This window comes from Cibotium barometz, chromosome 18, assembly GCF_041138505.1.
Source record: "Cibotium barometz isolate CiBa-2024 chromosome 18, ASM4113850v1, whole genome shotgun sequence".
NCBI classification, from domain to species: domain Eukaryota; kingdom Viridiplantae; phylum Streptophyta; class Polypodiopsida; order Cyatheales; family Cibotiaceae; genus Cibotium; species Cibotium barometz.
The window spans coordinates 836,338-856,350 of NC_141063.1; the positions used below are offsets into that span (position 1 = coordinate 836,338).

Consider the following 20,013-nt stretch of genomic DNA (forward strand, 5'->3'; position numbering starts at 1 on the left):
AAATTCAGAATGCCAATCAAGAAGTTTTGGGGATACTGATTCAAGAAATACTCCTTGTATTCAAAAGAAAATCAAACTGAAAACTTGCATAGAAACCCTATTTTCTTAAAGGACTGTCTTATGCCAGAATGCTAGAGGGAGCATTTGGTATATGTTTTTCTAAGGGAAGTTCGGTTGCAAACAGCTGGTGTGGGGAGTGTTCAAAGGACGACTCACGTGGCAAAGCATGCCCAGCCTCGGTATGGTTGAAAAATAGTGTGCTTCCGGTACGATGGGCGAGGGCCGACAAAACGATCCCTGAGTGAAGTGCTAGGACACCTAAGGAGGATCCTGGAGGGTTCTAACCAGGCATTGCACGGGCTCGCGGTGCCTAGGACACCCATGTGTATGTCGTGGAAGATATGTATGTTGGACGAATGATTATTGTAATCTATTACTAGATCTCGTTGGCTCACCAGTGGCCGGTAAATCGAAATTGGAATTGGCCCAATTTGCAGAATTAGAGGCTTTCGCGCAATTTGCCTCTGATCTCGATAAGGCTACTCAGAATCAGCTAGCAAGGGGTCAGCGGTTGCGTGAGTTGCTTAAATAGTCTCAATCAGCCCCATTATCGGTGGAAGAACAAGTAGCTATTTATATTGGAGTTAACGGATATTTGGATCTACTAGACGTTGATCAAGTTAAACAATTCTTGGTTTAGTTGCGTGAGTATATAACAACCAATAAACCTCAATTCGGTGAAATTATTCGTTCTACCAAGGTATTTACGGAACAAGCAGAGATACTCTTAAAGGAAGCAATTAAAGAGTCAACAGAACTCTTTTTACTGCAGGAGAAGTGACTAATGACACAGCATGTGCCTGTGTATAGGGGGCGAGGCCTCGACCTGGGTGGGTCCGCAAAGAATGGGTTGTGTGCCGCGGGCATCCCTGTAGAGTATTTCATCGGTGGTAGGATAACCATCCTAGGGGAGAATCGTAGTGTGTACCAGAGGGCCCCTCTGGCTGAGGTTGGCGCGTTCCCACCACCGCTATATGGCCCGCCCGAGGGGGCAACGTGGTAGAGTCCCGGGTGCCTATTCCTAAAGGGACCCGATGGAACACGCTCTATGAGCGGGTGATGACCAACCAGTCTACACAGAGGGAGACGCTCCTCTTCCAAGCGTGCTATCTCTGTGACCCTCCTCTTGAGGAAGATAAGGAGCGTGACCTATTGCGGATACTAGAGAAACGAGCAAAAGCCCAAGCCGATGAGGGGACGGAGGGACAAGCAGGCGAGGGCACCGCTGGGCCGGACCTCGAGCTGGTGGATGCCCACGTAGGGGCCTTGCTGGCCGATCAATTTAAGGAGACCTGGGCCTATCTGCTCCCCGACAAGCAGTGGTATGAGTATAAAGACCTGAGGTGGGATAGCCTACCCGGATGGTCTTACGAGATGCTCAATAAGATAGAAGAGGAGATGAAGAAGAGGGGGGCGGCGTTTACGCGATCCCAGCGAAAGAGGATGAGCTCCCAGCACTTCCTTAAATCAGTGGAGGAACGCCTGCGTCGGCTCCTTAAACGGGTCAGAACAGCTGACCTGGGGCTACCTTTCCTTAATGGGGTCTTGGTGCCTAGCGAGTTAGGTCCAGAGCTAATTCCCCCCAGTCCGTCGTGGGTTTGTACGAGCTACGCTAATATCACCCTAAATATGTGTGCACGGATAACTCCCATGCAGAAGAGCTTTCTCCTTACGTTAATGGATGGAGACGTGCTGAAATTAAACCTGCTAAGGGCTTTCCTTAGATTAATCTTCACCTTAGATACCCGAGAACAGTTCAGTCTATTCCTGTGGGGACTGGGGGCAACGGGTAAGTCAACCCTAACAGAGCTGCTGGAGCACATACTAGGTGGGAGGTGCGAGACCCTGGACGTCAGTAGGATAGCTAACCGATTTGAGCTAACACTCTTAGAGGGTAAGAATCTGCTGCTCTTCCCGGATGTAACCCGACAGCCTAGTAATGCAGCAGCCAGCATCTTAAAGAGGTTGCTCTGTAATGAGAGGGTAACTGTAGAAGCTAAAGGCAGGCCTGCCATGTCAGTTAAGCCTGGTGCCCACTCCTTATTTACAGCCAACTGGAGGTGGCCTGACGTGGACCGATCCAGCGGGGGGAGGAGGCGCTTTCTCTTTATACACACCCCCAGGACAGTCACGCGTCGCAACCCGTTCCTGATTGAAAGGCTCAAGGAGGATGCCAGCGGGATAGTCACCTGGGCCTTGGGAATGCCGCCCGAGAAGACCCGGATAGGTCACAGTGTAGAGGCCCTGAACGAGTTAACAGGTGGCGGGGCGGACTGCTCGGGGCTGATAGAGTGGGTGACCAAGAGGGTAAGATATTGCCCGGGGTTCGAGATCCAGCTAGGTGCCAAGAAAGTGCCGCTCCCCAGATCTCTCTATGAGGATTATACCCTCTATGCAGATGCTAACGCGATAGAACCTTTCCCGTTTAACCAATTTGGGGAAGCGCTGGACGATGTGATAAGGTCGCAGGGGTATCACGATGTTCTGATCAAGAGGCGGGCACTAGGAAGAATAGTCCAAGGCTTAAGCCTCAGCGGGGGGGAGCCCATAAGGAAGAACAGGGTAACGGGGTCCATGCGATACCTAATGAAGACAAGTCCTTGGCCCGGGTTTGGGAAGGATAGAGACGAATGGGAGCGAGGTGGCTGTGAGACGATAGACTATGCCAACGATGTTGGTAGTGCCAATGATGTTAATAGTGTTGATAGTGTCGATGATGTCGATAGTGTCAATAGTGTCGATGACGTCGAGAGTGTCGATAGTGCCGATACTTTTCCAACTTGCAACAATCTCGGTTAGGGATATTGCAAGAGGGACGGCACGGCTGCAAAAGGGAGAGAGAGTGGAGGCTTGGGGAATCAGTGTACAGTCCCTGAGGAGGAGAGAACCCGGGACTTACTAAAGCGGTATCTGGTAAAGGTTAGTCACCTCTCTTTCCAGTGGGCGTTGGCCCTAACTGGAAGGACCTGCGCCACCCCCCTAACCGGGGGGTGGTTGCTATTACTGTTGAATACTAAATGCTGGCCAACTGACCAGAAGGAGGTTGAATGGACGATCCGATGCAAGCTAACTTATTGAGAGATCTCAAAAGCCGCCTGGCACAAAAGGCTAGTGAGGCTCCTCGCAACCCATTGAATATTGGCTTCGGGCTGGGCTCGCCGAGCTCGGTCGCCACCGACTCCAGCAGCTCGACTCTCCCACAATTTATGACCCCAGGTGATGGGACCTCCGGGAGTGCTGACTCTTGGGATAGCCTAAGGAGGCCTTCCAGTGGGCCTGCTAGCCCGCCCCCACCCCTTTTTAGCTTCGCCAACCCGCTTTACGCGGGTGACCCTATCAACCCGTCCTGTCACGAAATCCAAGAGGAGAGTCCTCTCGCCGATTTTCGAACGACTGAGGTCCACCACCGGGAACCACTCACGAGGCCTTTATCCCCACCCCGCCGAGAGTGGGGCACACAGGAGGGCCCTATTGATGTGGACCCTATATCTGTATCTTCGAGACGTAAATAGAAAAATTATCAATTAATTACCAGTGGGTCTCAATGGAGAGTCCATAGTGATACTGTTTTTTTTAGAAATAAGGGATTGGATGGAATTTTTGAGTTATGACATCTGTAACCAAAACTATTTATCAAATGGATTATTTTATAAGTTAAAGTTTTAAAGAGGAGTGTGTGTATATCTGTATTCGAAAGCAAAAGTTAAGAAAGGCATTCAATTATGGGTGGGTGAGTAATTGTCTGGTTCTACCGATTCCAGTGGTTGGGTGGTGGCTAACCCATGGGCTAGAAGGGGTTAGGCTGGAATCAATGGAGTTTTCATAATTAAATAGAAATAATAGGGATACGCTTAGAATTTGCGTAGTTAAATAAAACCCTGAAGAATTTCTCAAATGAGTAGATCAATGGCTGTGCTTGATTTCTATTAGAAAAAAAGCATTGATTTCCTCAGATGATTAGATCAACGGTTGTGCTTGATTTCGGTTAGGAAAAAGCGTTGATTTCTTCAAATTTAAGTTAGTGATAGTTTTCCTTCTATCTGGTTTATTCAGGTGAAGGATAGTTTAGTCTCTTGACCCTGTTAGAAAATTCGTTAAGAAAATAAAAAAGGTGGAATCATCCCCATTTTTCGGGCAAGGGAAATTTTCCCGGTTTCGATAAAATGACCACCAGATTAGTCTCGTGCATGGACATTCGAGAGCAAGGCCCTGAGTGGGAAACCTTGCCCCGCGCAAGAGGCTGCTAGCAACCGGGGATCCGGTGTGCGGAGGGGGCAGAGGGGTCTCAAAGCTGGTATCAGAGCGCTGTTGTAAACTTACGAAATAGCTGCAAAAATTGCCTAAAATTTTAAAGTAAATCTGGGAAATAATGTTTTCACTTGTTAAGATTATGTTTGAAATGAACTTCATAAATTGAAAACTCATAAATTGAACTGGATTTTTAGATGGATACCCCAAATCTGTCTAGCATTCTTGGACTCTAACAGAGCCAGGATATGATCACCTTTGCTTTCAAAAATCTCGTCAACTCCGCTACAACCCGAGAAAGTAGAGGTGAGACTCGCTCGTCACTTCGAAGATCTATACTTTCCCAATCCAATAGAGCGATGTCAGCACATGTGGTTGTCTGGGGAGGGCGAAGTATTAACGTCAATACCAAGCAATGAGAGAGACTCAGACAGAATATCTCGCTAGCCATGTTCTTGATAAGGCTAGGAGTTGTTCATTATATACAACTCTATAATCATTCACCTCGAAATTTTAGAATTTCCTGTCGTATTTTTAGACTTCGTAGCCACTTTATTCCTAGGACAAGAATTACAGGACCATTATCAGTGATGAATCGTGTATATCATAGCATGTCTCCATCACAGTATCGCCTTTTTATGTGTACGCAATTGAGGCGGTGACTTCTGGAGAGAGCCGAGATGCTCTATGTATATATCAAAAACTTTTGGTAATAAATGATGTTTTGCAAAAGATTCCAAATTGTTTTCGTGGTTGTGTATATTGGTTAATAAAATTATCAGAGTGAATCTTGTTTTCAAGAATTATGATGGAATATTTAATTGTTTAAGAAATAAATCTCAAAAATTAAATAGTCATAAATCTGATGGCAAAGTTAAGTTGACAAAAATATTGTTTTGTCATCAGAATCATGAGGCGCACGGCCCGTGCTAGGCAACCGGATCCTCTTACCGATGACGAAGAGTTAGATCCGGACTTTTGTAAAACCCTGCACCGATCCCAACCTGGTCCCTTCAAGGGAGAAGGGGAACAGTTAGGAGAAGTAGTGGAAAAATGGATCGAGGCAATGGAAGAGTATTTTGATGTATTCGGCTATAACGAGAGAAGCAAGATGGCTCTTGCCAGATTGAAAATTGTGGAAACGGACGGGGTCATTTTTGGAGGAACCATTGCGAGACAAACCATCTCGATCGAAATACCCAGACCTGGTTAGATCTTAAAGCTTCCTGGAAACCAAAATGAATGAATTCTTGGAACTGAAGCAAGATAGCCGGACGATTGAAGAATACCATCAGGCATTTGCCCTTCTCCTCAAATATTCTCCTCTTTTGGATGAAGAGCAGCTGATGGCCAAATTCATTCGAGGGATGAACGAGCCATTGGACACTTTAGTGAAAAATGCCAAACCAGTCTCAATGGCAGAAGCTGTGAGAATGGCAAAGGACTTTGCCAAAGCATTTGTTGTTAAGGTCCCGCCAAAGCCTGCACCCTCAAAGTTTAAAAGGTTCCAAACCCCGGGAAGTGCTTCAAACTTTCCACCCCCTAAGAGGCAGCAAGGCCCTAATTAGAATCAAGATGCTGGAAGATTTAGGAGTGAAGGAAGCCCCTTCCCTCAAAACACTTTCCACCCCCTAAGAGGCAGCAAGGCCCTAATTAGAATCAAGATGCTGGAAGATTTAGGAGTGAAGGAAGCCCCTTCCCTCAAAACACTTTCTTAGGAGCCCCACCTCTTTCAAGGATTCAGAGGGATGAGCTTAGAAGTGAGAACAGGTGTTTTGGGTGTTAGAGTTTCGGTCACCAGCTTTAAAGACTACCCGACTCCTGCCATGTCAAGAGGACAGGGAAGTCAAGGACCCAGAGTGCAGAGACCAACCCCTTCGTATCAGTCAACTGCCTTGCCAAAATCAGGGCAATCCCAAGAGAACTCCAGCTCAACCATCTGCCTCTGTTCAGAGTAGTCTCAGAACTCCCTCCCAGAACTGGGGTAACCAAAGAGAAAGAGTTCCGCCCCAATCTGAGCAGCCAGAGCAGTTACGATAGCAAAAGTAGTGGAAGAGGAAAGAGGTCAGATTTATGCTGCGATTGAAAACCAAGGGCCAAATCGTCAATTCTCTGTCATCCATACTCCAGCTGAGTATAAGGGTAAGCCATTCAAGCTTTTGATTGATTCAAGTAGTACTCATTCATTTATTTTCCCAAGATGCTTGCATAAGCTAGTCTTAGAACAGAAATCAGGGAAACCTATGCAAGTTGAATTGTCTAGTGGGAAGATTCCTCACCATGAGACAGATTGTATTCAGTTCAATCTAGATGGGAATGTAACTGACTACTAGTTCAGAGTCTTACCTTTGGGAGTTTTTGATGGAATCCTTGGAATGGATTGGCTCCACAAAAATCAAGCTGATATTCAGTGTCACAATGGAACCATTTCCTTTCGTTGACGGGAACAAAGTTCAAGGAACTGGAACTTTCGGATGCTCAGACCTGTAATTAGTAAAAGCTTCTAGGTTACTAAAGGACTTAGAAAGAATCAGCTCATTTATGTTGTCAAAATGAATCCGGTAGACACAAAGTTAAAGGCTAAAGAACCTGAATGGTTAAGTGAGTATGATGATTTATTCCCAACAGAGCTAACTGAGATGCCTCCGATTTGGGAAGTAGATCATGTGATAGAATTGACCCCCAGAGCTCAGCCACTAGCCCACCGCACGTACAAAATGCTAGTCCCTGAAGCCATTGAACTCAAGGAATAGCTTAGGCAACTGTTAGAACAAGGGTTTGTAAGACCCGGTGTTTCACCTTGGGGAGCGCCAGTTCTCTTTCAGAAAAAGATGGATGGAACGTTAAGACTCTGTGTGGATTACAGAGGTCTTAATCAGCTGCTGTGACAGTTAAGAATAAGTATCCTATCCCCAGAATTGATGAGCTTCTAGACAGGCTAAATGGAGCCCAGATCTTCACAAAGATAGATCTCAAATCAGGGTATTACCATATCAAGATTAATGATCAAGATATCCCAAAGACAGCCATCAATACTCGCTATGGGCACTATGAATTTACTGTCATGCCATTTGGATTGACAAATGCCCCAGCTACATTCAATCGCCTAATGCAGGACATTATCATAGAATACTTGGATGATTTTGTTCTTGTTTTCTTTGATGATATTTTGATTTACTCAAAGAATGCAGCTGACCATGAAGCTCACATCCGTAAAGTTTTTGAGATTCTAAGGAAGCACCAACTCTTTGCAAAAAAGAGCAAATGCACTTCCTCTGTCGACCATGTTGAATACTTGGGCTTTCTGGTATCCAAAGATGGAATTTCTCGTGATCCCGCAAAAGTCCAAGTAGTCATAGATTGGCCTGAACCAAAGACAGTGAAAAAAGTCAGAGGATTTTTGGGATTAACTGGTTGGTATAGAATTTTTATACCTAAGTATGCTCTCATAGCTTCCCCCCTGACTAATCTTCTCAAGAAGAATACCCCGTTTCAATGATCTGCCAGGTGTCAGAGTGCTTTTGATAAACTGAAGACTGCCTTGGTAACCAATCCCGTTATGAAGTTGCCAAATTTCTATCTACCCTTTGAGGTAGTAACTAATGCCAATGGTTTTGCCCTGGGAGGTGCGCTCATGCAAGAAGGTCATGCAGTGGCCTATGAATCCCAAAAACTCAAAACGCATGAGAGAAATTATGATGTCCACGACCTGGAGCTACTTTCAATAGTCTATGCCCTGAAGTTGTGGTACCTGCTAGGTCAAAGATTTACTTTGATGACAGATCATCAGAGCTTAAAGTGGATCTTCACTCAGAAGGATCTCAACATGCGCCGAAGAAGGTGGATTCAAACCCTGCAGGAATTTGATTTTGAAATCAAGTACCGCCCAAGCAAAGAAAATGTGGTAGCAGATGCCCTCAGCAAAAAAGCCTCCTTGCTTGCAATCACAGTAGTGTCAAATCCATTGATTAATGAAGCAAGAGAGAAGATCATGCAGGATAGATTCTTTGGCCCAGGATAGATTCTTTGGCCCTATTGCTACCCTACTTATGCAGGAAAGCAAAATTGAGTTGAACCGAGTTCAAGGGTATAGCCTGGATGATGAAGGAATTATGTATTATAATAGCAGGCTATGCATTCCCAATGATGAGGGCACTAAGGGTCAAATTCTGAATGAAACCCATGATACCCTTATAGCAGGACATCTAGGTTTCATGAAGACTTACATGTCTGTAAAGAAAACCTTCTTTTGGTCTGGTCTAAAAAAGGATGTACTTAATCATGTACGTCAATGCCTGATATGTCAGAAAGTCAAAGCTGAGAGAGTAAAAATGCCTGGGAAGTTACATCCATTAGACATCCCCGAGATGAAGTGGGAATGTATCAGTATGGATTTTATTACTGGACTACCTTCAGTGCAATCAGGTTACAACTCCATCTTCGTGGTAGTTGTCAGACTAACCAAAGTTGCCCATCTGATTCCAGTAAAAGAAACCTACACTGCAGTGGATGTGACCAGAGTGTTCCTCAAGGAAATCTTCAGATTGCATGGCCTACTCAAGAGAATAGTAAGTGATCAAGATCCCAAATTCACGTCAAGATTCTAAAGTGCATTCTTCGAAGCAGTAAGAACTTTCTTGGATCTCAGCAGCACAGCTTACCACCCCAAGACCGATGGTCAAACAGAAAGGGTGAACCAAGTAATTGAAGATATACTTCGGTCATGCTGTGTGGTAGGGAGCCCAAGAAGTGGCTAAGCTATCTGCACGTGGTTAAATTCACCTGGTTAAATTCACCTACAATGCTTCTTATCACCGAAGTATCGGGATGAGCCCTTTCAAAGCTCTATATGGACAAGACTGCCTAACACCATTAACTTGGTTCGACCCATTGATTAGGGTCGAGATGTCCAAATAGATGCTTGACGACATGGAGCAGCAGATGCAGTCAATCCGCAAGGATATAAAAGCTGCCCAAGATAGACAAAAGCAGTATGCAGATAAGAAGAGGTCAGACAAAAAATTCAAAGAAGTAGATATGGATTTCATTCGAGTACACCCCAAAAGAAGTTTTCTATCTCTTGGGAAGTACAAGAAGTTATGCCCCGGATACTGTAGGCCATATTTGATTACAAAAAAAGTAGGTGACTTAGCCTATTAACTTCTTTTGCCTCCTCATCTCAAAGTACATAATGTATTTCATGTCAGCCTACTTAAGAAGTATGTACCGAGCCCGAATCATGTGCTTAATGATGAACTCTTAACTTCTTCAACCCAAGGGCAGATGGAACTCCAACCTGAAGAAATCCTTGATGCTCAAGAGAAGGTTCTCAAGAACAGAATTCTGAGAGATTGTTAGTCAAATGGAAGTTCTATCCTTTTGAAGACATCACGTGGGAGAAAGAAGCCGATCTGATACCAGTTTGCGAGATGAGGACATCTCGCGTTTTTCAAGTGGGAGAGAATGTAAAATTCCTCCACACCCCTCAAGATGTCTAGTTTCTTCCCCTATAATCAATCCCCTCTTCAGAAAAATAAAAGATCTTGTTTCTACCTGTTTTGGCCTAGAGAGAGAAAATGTTCCAAGAGAGGTAATTCAATTTTTAGATATCTTTGGCTGGAAAAATATCCCTTCTTATTAAAATAAATTTCCTCGAAACGGAAGTTCAAAAAGAAATTCCTAAGGTGCATTAGAAATAAATTATAATGTGCATAAAAGACCTTAGCCTAAGGGTCCAGATTTTTTAAAAATTCTAGATTAAGGTTCCTATGGACCAATCAGATTAATCCAAATGTAGGGAGGAGATAAATTATAGAATAAAAGAACCCCCCCCCCAAAAAAAGAGTAAATGCTCACATAAGATGAAGAGTGGACTAAGGACCAAAGAAAATAGTTAAAAAACTGATTTTTGACACCTCATAGTGGGGATCTCCCCTCATGAAGGAGGCGCCTTTTTCCTCATGAGGGGATCTCCCCTCATGAAGGAGGCACCTTTTTTCTCATCATTATTCACAAAGAAAATAGTAAAAAATTTGATTTTTGACACCTCATAGTGGGGATGTCCCCTCATGAAGGAGGCGCCTTTTTTCTCATCATGAAGGAGGCGCCTTTTTTCTCATCATTTTCTCCAATTTTAAATCAATAAAATGAGATATTTCATCTCTCCTCTCTCCTATTTCAAAACTAGATCCAAAAAGTAAGCTGAACTGACCCAAAAATGATAAAAAAAATCAAATGCTATTCCTTGATGAAAAGGCCACCCCCTTCTCTTTTTTACATTCCAGCCCTTCTTAATCCTAGAATGATTAACTAAGGAATTAATTAAACTCTTCTTATTGTTTACTCTCTTGAATTTAGAAAATTGTGTAGATTAGAGTTCTAAGAATCTAATTTGGGTTATTTAAGTTAAAAATAGAATGATAAAAATGAGAAATGGTCAGCCATACAAAGGAGGTTATGGCAAAATTTTCCAGAATTTTGTGGAAAAGAAAGTTTGTTTTTATGTTATTCCAAAAGAGTAGTTCCTACAATTTTTGCATTCTAAAAGAAATATTCTAATTACTCCATGTACATATTCATCTATGAATATGCATGGATATCACTGATATTAATTATTAAATTTGATTTCTATACATAGAAAGATGCGTAATGGAATTTTTTTATTATAAAAGTGTTATTCTTATTAAATTTAATTTCTATGCATAGAAAGATGCATAATGGAAATTTTTTTATTATGAAAGTGTTATTCTCAATAAATTTGATTTTTATGCATAGAAAGATGCATAAAGGATTTTTTTCATTATAAAAGTGTTATTCTTATTAAATTTAATTTCTATGCATAGAAAGATGCATAATGGAAAAAAAATACTATAAAAGTGTTATTCTTATTAAAATTGATTTCTATGCATAGAAAGATGCATAAAGGAAATTTTTTATTATAAAAGTGTTATTCTCATTAAAATTGAATTTTATGCATAGAAAGATGCATAAAGGAATTTTTTTTATTATAAAAGTGTTATTCTCATTAAATTTGATTTTTATGCATAGAAAGATGCACAAAGAAATTTTTTTATTATAAAAGTGTTATTCTTATTAAATTGGAATTTTATACATAGAAAGATGCATAAAGGATTTTTTTAATTATAAAAGTGTTCTTCTCATTAAATTGAAATTTTATGCATAGAAAGATGCGTAAAGGATTTTTTTATTACAAAAGTGTTATTCTCATTAAATTTGATTTTTATGCATAGAAAGATGCATAAAGGGATTTTTTTATTATAAAAGTGTTATTCTCATTAAATTTGAAATTTATTCTAGAAAGATGCATAAAGGAATTTTTTATTTTAAAAAATGTTATTCCCATTGAAGTTGATTTTTATGCATAAATAGATGCATAAAGAATTTTTATATCAAAATCAGAATTCTCTTAAAGTCTATGTTTAAATTCTATGAGTATTGGATAAATGAATAATTAAATACTCTGAGAGAGAAATTTCTATCGTTTTCTATTCATCCGGATTGTAAAAAAAAAAAATTTAAGAAATCTATCAAGATTGAAATATTCAAATAAATGATTATTTTATTCCTCATTGGAATTCGTAACTAATTTAGAAATCAGTTCAGTGTATATTCAAAAGAAGAAATTTGATAAAATAGTAATTGAAATTATCAAACCTTTTTGAGAAAGATAGTTCACGAAAAATCTTATCACATTCGAACCGTGAATCAGACTATGACCAAGACCAAACTCTTTTGTCAATTTTCGAGGAAAGAAGGTGTGACCAGTTTAGAAAAATACTCTCAAAACTCTCGCCAAATCTGAAACTAAGTTTGAGACCCTTCGAATTGATCTATGGATTAAAGTTATAGAATTCGAGGAATTCTTGTATGAAATTCAGAATGCTGATCAAGAAGTTTTGGGGATACTGATTCAAGAAATACTCCTTGTATTCAAAAGAAAATCAAACTGAAAACTTGCAAAGAAACCATGTTTTCTTAAAGGACTGTCTTACGCCAGAATACTAGAGGGAGCATTTGGTTTATGTTTTTCTAAGGGAAGTTCGGTTGCAACAGCTCTGGCGGCGGGGAATGTTCAAAGGACGGCTCACGCGCAAAGCCTGCCCAGGTCTTGACCAGCCTTGGTATGGTTGAAAAATGGTGTGCTTTCGGTACGATCGGTATGATGGGCGAGGGCCAACAGCGATTCTTGAGTGAAGTGCCAGGACACCTAAGGAGGATCCTGGAGGGTTCTGACCAGGCGATGCACGGGCTCGCAGTGCCTAGGACACCCATGCGTATGTCATGGAAGATATGTATGTTGGACGAATGATTATTATAATCTATTATTGGATCTCGTTTTGCTGACCAGTGGGTCTCAATGGAGAGTCCAAAGTGATACTGTTTTTTTTTAGAAACAAAGGGACTGGATGGAAATTTTGAGTTATGACATCTACAACCAAAACTATTTATCAAATGGATTATTTCATAAGTTAAAGTTTTAAAGAGGAGTGTGTGCATATCTGTATTCGAAAGAAAAAGTTAAGAAAGGCATTCAATTATGGGTGGGTGAGTAATTGTCTGGTTCTACCGATTCTAGTGGTTGGGTGGTGGCTAACCCATGGGCCAGATGGGGTTAGGCTGGAATCAGTGGAGTTTTAATAATTAAATAAAAATAATAGGGATACGCTTAGAATTCGAGTAGTTAAATAAAACCCTAAAGAATTTTTCAAATGAGTAGATCAACGGCTGTGCCTGATTTCTGTTAGGAACATGCGTTGATTTCCTCAGATGACTAGATCAACGGCTGTGCCTAATTTTGGTTAGGAAAAAGCGTTGATTTCTTCAAATTTAAGTCAGTGATAGTTTTCCTTCTATCTGGTTTATTCAGGTGAAGGATAGTTTAGTGTCTTGACCCCGTTAGAAAATTGGTTAAGAAAATCAAAAAGGTGGAATCATCCCTGTTTTTTGGGCAAGGGAAATTTTTCCGATTTCAGTTTCAGAATGACCACCAGATTAGTCTCGTGCCCAGACATTCGAGGGCGAGGCCTCGAGTGGGAAACCCTGCCCCATGCAAGAGGAAGCTACTTTCGCTGTGCTAGCAACTGGGGATCCAGTGCGCGCGGAGGGGGCAGAGGGGTCTCACAGGTCCAAAGTATTTTTTTAGTTTACTCCCATTGACATAGCCCTCCATTTGGATGCCATCAATTGTCTCTATTCGGACAGACCCTTGAAGTGTGATTTTTGATACGCGGAATGGTCCCAGACCTCGGTATTTTAGTTTCTTTTTTTTGGTGCTTCCCACACCATACATGAGGACATGGTCACCCATTTTTAACTCTTTTTGCTTGAGGTTTCAATCAAACCAATGTTTTCTACGCAACTTTTCAACCATGAGTCCATGTGATGCTATCAACCGGGTCTCATCGAGTTTTTCCAAGTCAATTAGCCTTTCAGCTAATGTATTTTCAGTTAGACGTTCTTGTATAGCAATTCTTAAGCTTGGAACTAGGTATTCCATGGGCATAACCGCTTCAACACCATAAGCTAGACGGAAAGGAGTATATCATGTTGCCACCTTATATGATGTGCGATAGGCCCAAAGGGCTGCTGTAAGCTTATGCTCCCAATCTGTTTGATTTACTTCCACAGTTTTTGTCAGAATGGTACACAAAATCTTATTGGCACTTTCTACTTGACCATTTCCTTGTGGGTAGTATGGTGATGATTTACAATGGATTACCAAGAATCCTACAAGCAATTGATTAATCACCTCATTAATGAAATGGGAGCCACGATCACTCACCAATTCTAATAGAAAGCCAAATCGTGATATGATTTGCTCATATACAAATTTGGTAGTTGTTCGCTGTAAGATTCCTCCCCGGCCCCTCAAGATGTCCAGTTTCTCCCCCTGTAATCAATTCCCTTTTCAGAATAATAACAGATCTTGTTTCTATCTGTTTTGGCCTAGAGAGAGAAAATATTCTAGAGAGAGATAACTCAATTTTTAGATATCTTTGGATGGAAAAATATCCCTTCCTATTAAAATAAATTTCCCTGAAACAAAAGTTCAAAAAGAAATTCCTAAGGTGCATTAGAAATAAATTATATTGTCCATAAAAGACCACAGCCTAAGAGTCCAGATTTTTTGAAAAATTTGGATTAAGATTCCTATGGACCAATAGGATTAATCCAAATGTAGGAAGGAGATAAATTAAAGAATAAAAGAAAAACCCCCCAAAAATGAGTAAATACTCACATAAGATGAAGAGTGGACTAAGGACCAAAGAAAATAGTTAAAAAACTGAATTTTGACACCTCAGAGTGGGGATCTTCCCTCATGAAGAAGGCACCTTTTTTCTCATCATTTTCCCCAATTTTAAATCAATAAAATGAGATATTTCATCTCTCCTCTCTCCTATTTCAAAACTAGATCCAAAAAGTAAGCTGAACTGACCCAAAAATGGTCAAAAATTGACCAAACTGATCTAGAAAATTCTAGAATCAGTTTGCTTGGTTAGAGGCTCACTTTTTCCTATAAATAGAAGCCTCCCTCCTTTTGTAAAAGCTTAATGGTGTTTATACACTGTTACTCTGCTCCTGCTATCCTGAGCCATCTACATTGAATTTTTTAATAATTCAATTGTTTTTGGCCTAATCCTCTCCAAAGTGAATTGGTGGCCACTCTTGCTCGAAACAAGAGTAGAACCCTCAATCCCTCAAGCCAAAGGAGAGCCTACAAGCTCCATGTAAGCTAATTTTCTTACTTGTTTAATGAAGAATCTATGGTTTTCTTAATTTTTATGTTTTGCAGTTAATTGAATTAATTCAAATGCTATGCCTTGATGAAAAGGCCACCCCCTTCTCTTCTTTACATTCCAGCCTTTCTTAATCCTAGAAAGATTAACTAAGGGATTAATTAAACTCTTCTTTATTGTTTACTCTCTTGAATTTTAGAAAATTGTGTAGATTAAAGTTCTATGAATCTAATTTGGATTAATTTAAGTTAAAATAGAATGATAAAAATGAGAAATGGTCAGCCATACAAAGGAGGTTATGGCAAAATTTTCCAGAATTTTGTGGAAAAGAAAGTTTGTTTTTATGTTATTCCAAAAGAGTAATTCCCACCATTTTTGCATCTAAAAGAAATATTTTAATTACTCCATGTACATATTCACCTATGAATATGGATGGATATCACTGATATTAATTATTAAATTTGATTTTTATGCATAGAAAGATGCATAAAGGAATTATTTTTATTTCAAAAGTGTTATTCTCATTAAAATTGATTTTTATGCATAGAAAGATGCATAAAGGATTTTGAAAGATCCCTGTCCCAACTGCGCAACGAATTTTGGGGTGCTAGAAGAAGCGGAGTAGCACTTCTTGCACAGGGCAGGGTCCCTCACTTGGGGCCTCACCCACGTATGTCCAGACAAGAGACTAATCCCTCGATTCTTTGAAAATCGCACCCGAAAAAAACTTCCCTCACCTGAAAAACACAGGCGATTCCTCCAGGATAGATTTACTCTAACGTTGTCAAAAGCCTTAACTAACTGAAGTGATCTGACCAAACCCGTAAGTCCCATAGTCAGATCAAGGAAAATATTGCACTTGGATCATAGGAGACCAATGCTTTTTTCCTTATTGAGAGGCACAATCGTTGATTCTTTTCCATAGAACAATTTTTTATCCGAGATTTACTTCATCTATCGTACCATAACAGAATTTAGTCTCATTTTAGGGATCCAGTCCTGTGGGTTAGCCAACTGCCCAACCACTATAGTAATGGGATCCAATTAGGAGTTTGGTTAGGTTTTGTCTCTGGTACCAGGAAAAAGAGTTCCTAGGCCCCTCTAGCCGGATATTCATGCAAACTTAAAACTAGTCACACCACTTACACACCCAATATGAAATTGCCTTTTTCACAGATTCAACTATCTTTAAAATAATCATTTAATGAAACCATAGTGTCACTAATCATTTAATGAAACCATAGTGTCACTAATCATAATCCTCCAAAAAATTCGGTTGAAACCTAATTTCTAATTTTTCCTTCATCGGTGTACCTATGGCATCATTGGCAACCAGAATGCTCACCACCTGTCCTTTCAGATAGTTCCTAGCTCATAGTACCGACAATATATTCACTTATAAAAAATCAAAATGGATTGAAGATCAGCAAGATCAACCAACATATCCATATAAAAGAGCCATGGACTCATCCGCCGTTGAGGACCAGCAAGGTATATCAACCAGATCCATACCCGAATCCAAAAAACAACTCTTACTCCTTGTTCCAATATCTTCCCCGACACACGTGTGGGTATCTTCGGCAACCTAGAGCCCGAGCACCGTATGGTTAGCACCCTCTAGGATCCTTCGCATGTCACCAAGCGCTTCACTCATAGGCCGCTTCCTTGGTCCCTCATCCATCGTACCGGAAGCTCACCATTTAAATCAAACCAAGGCTGGTCAAGACCTCGGCCGACCTTGCTATGCAAGACGTCCTCCGTTGACTCTCCGTCAATTGTTGCAACTTAATCAGTTAGGTCTCCCCACGACCTCATTCACAAGATGGTCAAAATGCTTCCCCAGCATTCTTGACATAAAACAGTCATTAAAAAAACAAGACATAAATACAGTTTCTATAACAAACTCTCGTCTTTCCACATTGTTCCACATTAATCCACATCCATTTCATATGTATTCCCATTCTCATCCAATCATATCATTTTCCATCTCATCACTTATTTCCTCATTTATCCATCAGATCTCATCCACTCGCATCTACCCATATCTACATCTCATCACATCACATTCATTCACATCTCATCCATTCATATCTTCCTTAATCCACATCACATCCATTTCACCTCACATCTCATTCATTCACCTCTATCCCGATTCACATCCCATCACATTTCATCCATTCACATTTATCTGATTCACATCTATCCCGTTTCACATCACATCACATCACATTCATTCATATCACATATCGTCCATTCACATCTATCATAATTTACATCACATCTCATCACATTCATTCATTCACATTTATCTAATTCACATTTATCCCGTTTCACATCACATCACATCACATTCATTCACATCATATTCATTCACATCACATATCATCCATTAGGTAATAGTTCTTGTACTTTAACTTTAGATGACCTTTTGCTATCCATAGCTATAATTGACCTTTCCTATAATTAAATAAACAGTCATGACTCCTTAGGTTTTATTTGAGAATACTTAGCACTTTGTGAGTGGGATTTTACCTCAGAATTACCCCTTGAGGTTTAGCATATGTTAAAAATTAGGTCTTGCTTTTTGAAACCTTTAAGAAGCACTGGTAAAATAATGGGTCAAATTCATATAGACTCTCCAACTCTAGTTGCATTAGTGCATGGTGGGATCTTGCTATAGTAAGCCTTAGTCTAGCCCCTTTTTCCTTGACTTAACTCATCTAATATGAAGTGCATGGTGACTGGGACTCATACATGCCAAAAAAGGTGAATTTCATGTATATGAAGGAGCCATCACCTATATAAAGGGATCCCCTCCCTCATTTTTTCTACACGCCTAGTGGAAGCTCATCATTTGCTTTGAAATATTTCCTTTATACCCCTGCAATACTTATATGACACACTTACACCTTGTATAGTAAGCTAGTCAAATAGGATATTTAAGCCAACTTTGGAGAGTGTAGGGCACTGAATTCTATGCTTGAAGTACCTGTGGATTTTTGAAGGATTTACGAGTGGTTTTCTTCATTCGTTAGTGAAACAACATCAATCCAAAACTATTATACAAATAGGTATGCCTCTCATATTTCAAATTAGCAAACTACATGCCCCTTTCTTAGTGTTTTAAATCATTGTGTTTGTGAATTGATATTTATTTAAATCTTTGGTTGACTAAGAATATCAAAACATAGGGAAATGAATTTTTAATTAAGACCGATACACTCTTTCGCCTAGATATTGCTAAAATTCAATATATCTCTTCACTATAGTAAAAAAATAATCTTTAATAAATGAAAGATGACCTTGATGCCAATAAACCCTTACATTCGTATTTTTCCAGTTCTCTGTTTTTTTAATTTCCAAAAATAGAAATTGTATTTAGGTAATAGTTCTTGTACTTTAACTTTAGATGACCTTTTGATATCCATAGCTATAATTGACCTTTCCTATAATTAAATAAACAGTCATGACCCCTTAGGGGTTATTTGAGAATACTTAGCACTTTGTGAGTGGGATTTTACCTCAGAATTACCCCTTGAGGTTTAGCATATGTTAAAAATTAGGTCTTCCTTTTTGAAACCTTTAAGAAGCACTGGTAAAATAATGGGTCAAATTTATATAGACTCTCCAAATCTAGTTGCATTAGTGCATGCTGGGATCTTTCTATAGTAAGCCTTACTCTAGCCCCTTTTTCCTTGAGTTGACTCATCTAATATGAACTGCATGGTGACTGGGACTCATACATGCCAAAAAAGGTGAATTTCATGTATATGAAGGAGCCATCACCTATATAAAGGGATCCCCTCCCTCATTTTTTCTACACGCCTAGTGGAAGCTCATCATTTGCTTTGAAATATTTCCTTTATACCCCTGCAATACTTATATGACACACTTACACCTTGTATAGTAAGCTAGTCAAATAGGATATTTAAGCCAACTTTGGAGAGTGTAGGGCACTGAATTCTATGCTTGAAGTACCTGTGGATTTTTGAAGGATTTAAGAGTGGTTTTCTTCATTCGTTAGTGAAACAACATCAAGCCAAAACTGTTATACAAATACGTATGCCTCTCATATTTCAAATTAGCAAACTACATGCCCCTTTCTTAGTGTTTTAAATCATTGTGTTTGTGAATTGATATTTATTTAAATCTTTGGTTGACTAAGAATATCCAAACATAGGGAAATGAATTTTTAATTAAGACCGATACACTCTTTAGCCTAGATATTGCTAAAATTGAATATATCTCTTCACTATAGTAAAAAATAATCTTCAATAAATGAAAGATGACCTTGATGCCAATAAACCCTTACATTTGTATTTTTCCAATTCTCTGTTTTTTTAATTTCCAAAAATAGAAATTGTATTTAGGTAATAGTTCTTGTACTTTAACTTTAGATGACCTTTTGCTATCCATAGCTATAATTGACCTTTCCTATAATTAAATAAACAGTCATGACTCCTTAGGTTTTATTTGAGAATACTTAGCACTTTGTGAGTGGGATTTTACCTCAGAATTACCCCTTGAGGTTTAGCATATGTTAAAAATTAGGTCTTGCTTTTTGAAACCTTTAAGAAGCACTGGTAAAATAATGGGTCAAATTCATATAGACTCTCCAACTCTAGTTGCATTAGTGCATGGTGGGATCTTGCTATAGTAAGCCTTAGTCTAGCCCCTTTTTCCTTGACTTAACTCATCTAATATGAAGTGCATGGTGACTGGGACTCATACATGCCAAAAAAGGTGAATTTCATGTATATGAAGGAGCCATCACCTATATAAAGGGATCCCCTCCCTCATTTTTTCTACACGCCTAGTGGAAGCTCATCATTTGCTTTGAAATATTTCCTTTATACCCCTGCAATACTTATATGACACACTTACACCTTGTATAGTAAGCTAGTCAAATAGGATATTTAAGCCAACTTTGGAGAGTGTAGGGCACTGA

At 39.9% G+C, this 20,013-nt stretch overlaps 2 protein-coding genes across 2 annotated transcripts; both read left to right on the forward strand.

Annotated features, from left to right (window-relative positions):
* Nucleotides 1-1,119: 1,119 nt before the first annotated feature.
* Nucleotides 1,120-2,047, forward strand: LOC147628808 (uncharacterized). The gene is made up of 2 exons (XM_086812830.1): nt 1,120-1,954; nt 2,043-2,047. The coding sequence occupies exons 1-2, from the start codon at nt 1,120-1,122 to the stop codon at nt 2,045-2,047; spliced, it is 840 nt and encodes a 279-aa protein (XP_086668956.1).
* Nucleotides 2,048-2,073: 26 nt separating this feature from the next.
* LOC147628809 (uncharacterized) lies at nt 2,074-2,859 on the forward strand. Its single transcript, XM_086812831.1, has one exon. It carries the CDS (start codon nt 2,074-2,076, stop codon nt 2,857-2,859), a length of 786 nt encoding a protein of 261 aa, XP_086668957.1.
* Nucleotides 2,860-20,013: the final 17,154 nt, after the last annotated feature.